General features: G+C 39.6%; 1 protein-coding gene across 2 annotated transcripts in view; it reads right to left on the bottom strand.

Moving 5' to 3' along the window:
* Positions 1 to 9,965, bottom strand: part of SWAP70 (switching B cell complex subunit SWAP70) — a 78,621-nt gene that overhangs the window by 51,240 nt on the left and 17,416 nt on the right. For both annotated transcript variants that reach the window (XM_040456910.1, XM_040456909.1), the window contains exon 2: positions 1,235 to 1,375. In XM_040456910.1, the coding sequence (XP_040312844.1) occupies positions 1,235 to 1,375 (141 nt within the window). The remainder of the gene's footprint in view (positions 1 to 1,234; positions 1,376 to 9,965) is intronic.

The following is a 9,965-nucleotide window of genomic DNA, read 5'->3' on the forward strand; positions in this document are numbered from 1 at the left end:
GGAATTTCTCAACTGTTCATGTGAATATATGACTACTTCCATATCTAAACTAAATATATACAATATGGAAAGATGACACTAATACACTGTTCAATTATAAAAAATAATTTGAAGAACTATATGTATAGCATCTTAGCCATATGGAAACAAAACACTATTGCTTATATAGGTGTGTGTTTGCATGTATATATTTAAAAGATATTCACCAAACTGTTAACAGTGGTTACTCCTGGAGAATGAGTCTAAAAAGAGTAAAGGGACATTCACTTTTTATTTCACATATTTTTGTATTAACTGCCTATTTAATAGTAAGAACATGCTACCTTTCATAATTTTTTAATCACTAATATTTTTAATTACTTGAAGATGCCAACAGTTTAGAGTATTTTCTTCTAAATAGAAATCAAAGTACATTAATTCAACACCTTATGCCAATTTTCTTTTTTGAGAGAGAGAGAGTAAAGAGGGGCAGAGGGAGAGGGAGAGAGTGAGAATCTTAAGCAGGCTCCATGCCCACTCAGCACAAGTCCGACATCTCGATCTCACAATCAGGTCTCGATCTCACGATTGGGTCTAAATCTCACGACTGTGGCATCATAACCTGAGCCAATATCTATCAAGAGTCAGACATTTAATTGACTGAGCCGCCCAGGCACCCCTTTTTGTTTCAGTTTTTAATTACCCAAACCAAGAGAAAAATTGAACATGGCAGCAAATGCCAAAAGGTTATATTTGGCTTCCAAATATATAATAGGTTTTTGTAGATCTTCACTCATAATATACCCCACAAGAAGCATCTGAGTGGTACCCTGAAAAGTCTATGATGAAAACTTGGCTGTACAATAGCTATTTAGTAAAGATAATTAACATTACCTTTAGTATTCACAGTTTACCCTAACATACCCATTCTTTAACAATCATTGCCAACACATGTGGAACCAGAAGTTAACAGCACTCTGACAGAAGACAGTTACACAGACTAATAGAAAATACAGGTAGCTCTTAATTTCAAAACAATGAACCAAGCTGGAAAACATCAAACCAAGTTTTAGAAGAGAGGGGAAGAAGAAGAAATAGGAAGCAATGTCTCACATTCTTTCTTTCCTTTCTGATTTATCTCATGATGGCTCAAACCTGAACTCCTCAGTGAACTCACCAAAAAGGGGCTCTAGGACCCACTTGAAATGTGCAAATCAAACAGGAAGAATCAAACAGGAAGACATTAGAAGCATACCTTTTCCAAAATGAACTTGTTTAAATACGGCATGTAGCCCTGATTGGAGACGGGCCCCTCATCGTCATCCCTGAAGTGCTCTTCAAGGGCAACAGGGTCATGTGGAACCTTCAGCACCGTGCACAGGTTATGAGAAAGGACCTATGGGGGAAAGAAAGTAGTTTAAAGGCATCCACTACCCAGCACATGGCAGCTTCACTGAACACAATGGCTCAGTGTGCGTTGGTCCTGCCCTAGGGAGAGAAAAATGGAGAATAAGCCAGCAAGTATCGGGTGAGTACTTCTTGGCTGCCAGCTCCTCACTTGGCTGTTACCTCATTCCCTCCCCAGTGTTGGTTCACTTCAAACAAGTCTCTGTTACATACCGACAATGAGCCGGCTCCAAGCAAGATCTGTGACTATACATGGGAATAAAAGGCACAGCACAGGGAATACAGTCAATGATATTGTAATAGCACTGTATGGCGACAGATGGTGGCTACACTTGTGGTGAGCATAGCTTAACATACAAAGAAGCTGAATCACTATTTTGTACACCTGAAACTAATGTACATCGTGTTTCAACTCTAGTCAAATTAAAACAAAAATTTTTATCTGTGACTATAATATTCCTTATAGTTTTTTATTAATTGGCCCACATTAGAAAGAAAAAGGAGGTTAAGAGCAAGAGGATGTTTTCAAAATTAAACTTCTCCCCAAGTAGAGCAGTGTCAGAACCGTAAGACAAAGAATGTGGTGCTGGGCAGCTGCAGCACAGGGTTCTGGACAAAGTGACTGACCTGAGCCACTCACATTTCTCTGGGCTTCAGTGTTCTCACTTGTTCAACACAAAGGGCCAAGTTAATACACAAATGTACCAAATATTAATTAGCAATCTCTAAGTGTCCAAATGTCTCTAAAATTCTACGATACTAGGCTGTTTTCAGCATAAATATAAAAGAACATGAATATAAAAAGCGAAAAGAAATCAAGGGCCTGGTTTAGAAAGAGGAGAAAAATCATTGCAAAATATCTCAGAAGTCACCAAAATGGTTGAAATCTTTTGCAGAAAATTTGCATTCCATATATAAAGCATTACTGGTCTTGGCATAACCTAAGTGCATACTTTAACAATCAGGTAGTTGAATTAGCAGTTTGGGCTATCTCACTACTAACCTCATTTCATATTAAATGAAAATTTCAAAATAAAACTTAAATCCCTCCCATTTCATTTGTGCACTCTAAACACATCAAAATACATAGCTAAGGCTATACTTCCTTCAACAGAGAATCTTATCAGATGTTAAATCAGATGTTAAAATATTCCATATTTTCTCGGCTGTATGCATTTAATCACTTGAAGAATCACATTCATCTCATTGAAAACTTTCAATGCCATTAAGCAAGTCACTTTTTTCTACATACACATATTTCAGTTAGGATTTTTTAAGATGAAAAAAACTTAACCTATAAAAAGAATATTTGCATATCTTCTCTCTATATTTGTTTTGTTTCTCAAAGCTTCATTTATGTGGAGATCCTTTTCTACATGCTCTGCTGGTTTTAAGGAAGTAAGTAAAGTAAAGGAAGTAAATTCACAAATGGTTATAAATGAAGTAATGAAGACTTTTATCAGCCCCTACAAAGCAGGCTGTGTTTCTCAAGCAAAACCTCTATTTGCCAATAGTAGAGCACATGAAAAGAACACGGTAGAGCTTTTGCTGAAGAATCTTGCACCACAGTCAGCAAAGACCCAAATAGATACTTCCTTTCACTATTTACCTAGTAAAACCTAGGGAGTAATTATCTCCTCCCAAAGAGGTTCTGTGAGGATCAACTTCAAGAATATAAAGTGTTTATACATTTTTTCTTTTTTTTTTTAATTTTTTTAACGTTTATTTATTTTTGAGACAGAGAGAGACAGAGCATGAATGGGGGAGGGGCAGAGAGAGAGGGAGACACAGAATCTGAAACAGGCTCCAGGCTCTGAGCCATCAGCACAGAGCCTGATGCGGGGCTTGAACTCACGAACCGCGAGATCACGACCTGAGCCAAGGTCGGATGCTTAACCGACTGAGCCACCCAGGCGCCCCTATACATTTTTTTAAAAACACTTTTCTTTGTTTTTGAGCGACAGAGTGGGAGCAGGGGAAGGACAGGGAGAGAGAGAGACACACACACACAGATCCGAAGCAGGCTCCAGGCTCTAAGCGGTCAGCACACAGCCTGACACAGGGCTCGAACCCACGAAGAGACCATGACCTGAGCCAAAGTTGAGGCTTAACCGACTGAGCCACCCAGGTGCCAAGAATATAAAGTGTTTAAAAACTGTAATGTACTATAGAAGTAAGAGTTTAGAGAAATAAGCAATTTTCTCAGATAAGGCTCAAAGGTCATTCCAATTTGAAATCATGTAGGACTTTAATCAAAGTAAAAATTCCCAACCACTGGTTAAATTCTGGTGTGTTCATAAAACAATAACAATAAGGAAGCTCCCTGTGGATACAAAAAGATATCCAAAATAAAGTGAAAAAAGCAATATGCTTAAGACTATGTATAGTGTGCCATCTTTTATGTAAAAGAAAGAAAAAATGAGAAACTCTAAGAGGATATGTAAGAAACTAACAACAGTAGGGGGAAGACTAGCTTGATGGTAGACCAGGGGTAGAAGACTTTTCACTGTACCTCTCTTTTTCTTAAGTTTGAAAAAAATTTTACCTATTCAAAAGTGTTCTAACTATTTAAAAATTACACAGGTATTTTTAAAAAGTGGCTGACCTAGGGGTGCCTGGGTGGCTCAGTCGGATAAGCGGCCGACTTCAGCTCAGGTCACGATCTCACTGTCTGTGAGTTCGAGCCCCGTGTCGGGCTCTGGGCTGACGGCTCAGAGCCTGGAGCCTGTTTCTGATTCTGTGTCTCCCTCTCTCTGATCCTCCCCTGTTCATGCTCTGTCTCTCTCTGTCTCAAAAATCAATAAAACGTTAAAAAAAAAAAAAAAAAAAGTGGCTGACCTAAGGTCATACAGCTAAATCTATCCTTGAAGTCTATATTTTTTTCTTCTACATTAACCTATTCTCTAGAGGTTAGGTATAAAAGGAAGACATATTCCACAGCAATGTACCATGATTAACAGATGAGTGAGAAGGGCAATAAATGAGTTCAGAAAGGAAAAACAATGTGTGCTAAGATGACTTCACAGAGGACATGAAATGTAACCTAGGCCTTATAACAAGGAGAGCTTAGGGCACCTGGGTGGCTCAGTCGGTTAAGCGTCCGACTTCAGCTCAGGTCACGATCTCGCGGTCCGTGAGTTCGAGCCCCACGTTGGGCTCTGGGCTGATGGCTCAGAGCCTGAAGCCTGCTTCCGATTCTGTGTCTCCCTCTCTCTCTGCCCCTCCCCCGTTCATGCTCTGTCTCTCTCTGTCTCAAAAATAAATAAACATTAAAAAAAAAAATTAAAAAAAAAAAAAACAAGGAGAGCTTTTTGGATAGGAAAGGGCAATTGGAGGCTTTCAGATAGGGAAATAACATGAGAAAAGTAGATGATTAATGTAAACGCTTCAGGGTACAAAAAGAAGACACCAATCTCTCCCACATCTCCCTTGCTCTACCTTTGAGTTTCACAGATCTTCCAATTAAAGTCCTGGCAGGGTCTTTGGATGCCATATTGTCATCTTTTTCATCTGACAGATGATGAGTACTGGCTCAAAGAGATAAAAATGTATTAATTTTTTTTTAAATAGGGTTATTTAGCAGAACTAAGACTAGAACTCAGGTTTTGTAATACCTGGTCCAACACTCTCTAGTAATAAGGAACATCATGGTTTTAGTTCTCTAAAATCAACAATGATCTTTGTATGTGTAGGTGCTTGGTTCAAATCAGTGATCCCACTAAAGATTTAGATTTGAACTCTAGACTTCAGCCTTGGACAATTAAACAGCACTTTTGTGAAACAGAGGGATAGCAGAATTCAATGACAATTTTCTTAACCGCCTTTATCTTTATTTAAACAAGTAGTGAGAGAGACAGGACTCAATAGTAACAAGGACCCCGGAGGAGACCTGAGCACCAGCCCTGCTCGTGCAGTGTGTTCCTGTTCAGTGGTTTGCCACTTGCTGTTTTATAACGGTTTAATGTTTTGCTGTTTATTTGCTCAGTCAGCATCCTTACTGCAGAATAAGGTGTTAATCTTGCTTCTAACAAAAAAAATTTTTAAGTCCAATCCTTAACTGTCAACCCAAACTCATTTTATGAATTTAGCAAAAAGAGCTATAATTTGATCAGAAATTCAGCTTTTTTCAATATGGCCTAGAATAGGGAAGTCTTCAAACAAAATAACAAACTGGATAATACTTCAATGAAAAGGTTTTGTTATTAAAAGAGAAACAAACCAGGGCGCCTGGGTGGCGCAGTCGGTTAAGCGTCCAACTTCAGCCAGGTCACGATCTCGCGGTCCGTGAGTTCGAGCCCCGCGTCGGGCTCTGGGCTGATGGCTCAGAGCCTGGACCCTGTTTCTGATTCTGTGTCTCCCTCTCTCTCTGCCCCTCCCCCGTTCATGCTCTGTCTCTCTCTGTCCCAAAAAAATAAATAAAAAAAAATTAAAAAAAAAAAAAAGAGAAACAAACCATTGTGTGCTATCTTTAAACTTAAAAAAAAAAAAAATTATGAGCAATTTTTTAAAAGCCTAGACAGTATCTCAAGTTTTTTTTAAACAAAAAATAAAATGTATAAAGAAACCAGAATCTTGAAGGCCAGAGTATAAACTACTAACAAGAAGTAAACACTCCATAAGCTTGTCCAGTAGGTTATTATGCTTTTCAGAGTAGACTCATATCATCCATCAGTTGGTTTTAGTCTTGCCCCTGAGAAAGTAGGTATTACTACTATTTTACAGATGAAGAGGCTGAGTCAGAAATTACGAGATGTGCCCAAATCACAGAGTTTTATGTGCAGTGAAACTGGGACTAGAACCCAAGTCTCCTGCTCTGATGCCCTCTTCTCATTTGCCACTTTCCTTCTCTTTCTGGAAAAACAGAGAGCCCTATGACTGTGTAGCTGTGCATGCACGTTGTAGCTAATTTGCAGTGATGGACTGACTGCTGCTCCCCCAGCCCTACCTAGTCAGCTCTCCAGGACCCAACAAGATGGCTCCACTACTTTGTGGAGCCGAGTTAAATCCACTGGTGAAGAATGTATGTCAGAACACTGGGACCATTCTCTCTCAAGGGGCCCCCATCTCCTAGTATCTACCTTTGGGGGAATGAGTTCCAAGAGGGACTAGCCCCCTCTGCAGATGAGGAAGCTGGAAAGCAGATCAGAACAAAAGCAATCGGGAGGAAACAAGGCTGCAAGTTCTCAGTTTGTATAAGGACTGCCCCTGAATCACTCTAATCAGAGTGTTTGCAAGTTTCTCAAAAAAGTTGAATTTATCCAACTTCAAATGCCAGCTCCTCCAAAGGCCATTCTTTTAGCGCCCACATGATTGCTAAGCAACTTTGTTTTCATTCCCCTGATTTGAAGAATAAACTATTGTCACTAAAATAAAAGATCCACATCCATGCCAAAAACCCATCTCTCCCATTCTTTCATAGCCATCTACTATTGCCTCTGCAGGGCCTTTGCTGACAAGAGATGACTAATTAACTGCATGAGCCCTGTTCGCTGGTCTGTTCCTGTTCAGTGGTTTGCCATTTACCCTTTTTATGTGCTTTGCTCCAACTATCATGAAAATGAAATCAAGGATGATGAACGACTAAATGGTGTTTTAACATACAAGTCCATAATGTTTACCCTCCTCCCTCCCAAAGATGTAGAGATTATAAAGGTTCTCTGAAATGTGCCCCCCGCCACACACACACAAGTCACAGTTTCCCTTTACAGGATGTGCGTAATGGACAAACTTCAACACTGAAGAAAAGGGGGGTGGGGATCTCCATTCCAACAAGCTTATCTGAACTAACACAATCATAGAATTATAACTCATAGTAAGCAATCTTTTTTTAAAACATGAAAATTCCTGTCTGATTTATAAAATTTCATGCTAATGGCAAATTACCAGAAAACTCTTCCTAACAATGAACCAGAATGACCAATTTCCTACCGGTATTATGCCCTGCCTTAAGAGCATTGTCTTAATAGAGGTCCTGCCCCTTACCACATAGAGTCATTTTCCCTTTCCTGACAATATCCTTTCATCCTGCTTATCACTGTTTTAAGTCTTGCTTGCTTTCTCTTAAATTATCTTCATTGTATTCAGTCTCAGAAATCTCAAAGTCAATGTTGACTCAGTCCCTAAATGCAATCACCATCCTAGACACTTTTACCAAATTAATTTTAAAGTAAGGCTTCCATCACATTATCCTCTCATCTAAAATTCTTCAAAAGCCTACAGAAGCAAGACCCAAATAAGTTCTCAGCCCTGTATTTAAGTCACTAGACAAGTCAGGCCCTCTTTATCTTTCTAGCTTTTTTTCCTGCTGCTATGCACCAACTGTACAAATCCCACCAAACAAGTTTACTCACTGTATCCCACCCAAACTCTGTACCACCCCCCCTTCCCTCAAGGTCTTTGCTCCAACCACCCCTATGCCTCCATTTCTACCTAAAATAAGTGCCATCCTTTTCAGAAGCCTCCACCACCCAAAATCAAGATAGGCTTTCCTCACTTTGCATCTCCCAATCACTTTGTAGCTCTTATCTTATACTACCACACATGATTTTGCTCTCCCATAAGATGGTAAATTTCTGAAAGAAAGGCCCATGTCTTACCTATCCTTGCATTCCCACAGCACCTAACATGCTATTCAAAAGGCAGAAGTCTTTCAATAAATTGAAATAAATTTCAATAAATGCTGAACAAATTCTTTCTAAAAATTCTTTCAACAGTAAAACCATATTATTTTAATAATGACAACAATCTTAGGGAATGTCCTACTCCTATCTCCTTATTTCACAGATAAGAACACTGGGGCCTGAGGCTTAGCCTAAGTCAAACACTGATTAGTAACAAAACAAGGATGAGAACCCCAGTCTATCCGCCTGTCCCACAATAACAGCATGCTAGAACATTCCCTTCTGTCCAGTTACTGGGTCATTCTCCGCAAACTCTAAGAAACCTTTACTGGCCCTCCTGTCCACTGAACTCCTATTCAGCATTTGAATGAATGACTTCATATGCTAGCAGTATCTCAAATACCTAACTGCAGCTCAGTGATGGAGGGAACCTTTCATAACACTTATATCCACATCCTTCACAGAGACTACTAGTAAGAGCATAACACTTACGAACAGACTATGGCAGCATATCTAACTCAAAACCACCTGTTGTGATGTTGTCCAGAGACTATATGCCACTAAACTACCTACAGTAAATGCTACAGGATTGCATTCTAAATGAACCATCTTTAATAAGTTATTTCAGATACTTCATTAACTTATTCCTCTTCAGATATCAAACTGACAATATCAGTAAATTTGACCACATAAAAAGTGTTTTAATTTCCTTTTAAAAAGAGACACCATAGGGGTGCCTGGGTGGCTCAGTTGGTTAAGCAGCCAACTCTTGATATTAGTTCATGTCATGATCTCACCGTTCATGAGATCAAGCCCTGCATCAGGTTCTGCCCTGCTTGGGATTCTCTCTGTCTCTCTCTGCCCCTCCTCTGCTCTCTCTCTCGCTCTCTCTCTCTCTCTCTCAAAATAAATAAAATAAATAAACATTAAAAAAAGAGACACCATAAAGACACCATAAAAAGGCAGATAGCTCCAAAATTCAAATTACTCTTAGAAATTAAGTAAAAGATGAAAGCCTATTTAAAAATGGACATGGGGCACCTGGGTGGCTCAGTCAGTTAAGTGTCCGACTTCAGCTCAGGTCACGACCTCACGGTCCGTGAGTTCGAGCCCCACGTCGGGCTCTGGGCTAATGGCTCAGAGCCTGGAGCCTGCTTTCGATTCTGTGTCTCCCTCTCTCTCTGCCCCTCCCCCATTCATGCTCTGTCTCTCTCCATCTCAAAAATAAATAAACATTAAAAAAAAATTAAAAATGGACAATGGACATGTATGGAAAATTCACAAAAAAAACTAATGACTAATAAAAATAGGAAAAGATGCTTATCCTTACTAGTAATCAAAACAATGCAAATTAAAAGAGCTATTATTTATTGCCTGAGTAACAATACCTGGTATTTAAACAGATATATAAGGGAGTAAGGATTGCCACCACTCAACACTGGAGAAGGAATAGAGAAGGTTTCCTCCACCACTACTGACATTTTGGACCCGATAATTCTTTATTCAGGGAGCAGGGGGAGGTGTGTCCTATGCATTACGGGATGTTTAGCAGCATCCCTGGCTGAGAGCATCCAAACATCTCCAATATCTATGAACAGGAAAGTGGTTAAATAAAACATGATGCATCAAAACAGTGAAATAGTTCACAGCCGTTATTAAGAATGGTTGTCTGTATCTATGTTCAGTGATAATGGAAAGATGACCCTGGGGTGCCCAGGGTGGCTCAGTCAGTTAAATGTCAGACTCTTGATTTTGGCTCAAGCCACGATCTCACATTTTGTGAGATTGAGCCCTGCCCCACATCAGGATTCACGCTGACAGCATGAGTCTGCTTGGGATTCCCTCTCCCTCTCTATGTTCCCCTTCCTCTCCCTCCCTCCCTCCCTCCCTCCCTCTCTCTCAATAAATAAACAAGAAAGAAAGAAAGAAAGAAAGAAAGAAAGAAAGAAAGAAAGAAAG

The sequence above is a fragment of the Herpailurus yagouaroundi genome, unplaced genomic scaffold, assembly GCF_014898765.1.
Source record: "Herpailurus yagouaroundi ecotype Mexico unplaced genomic scaffold, PumYag 218, whole genome shotgun sequence".
In the NCBI taxonomy this organism is placed as follows: domain Eukaryota; kingdom Metazoa; phylum Chordata; class Mammalia; order Carnivora; family Felidae; genus Herpailurus; species Herpailurus yagouaroundi.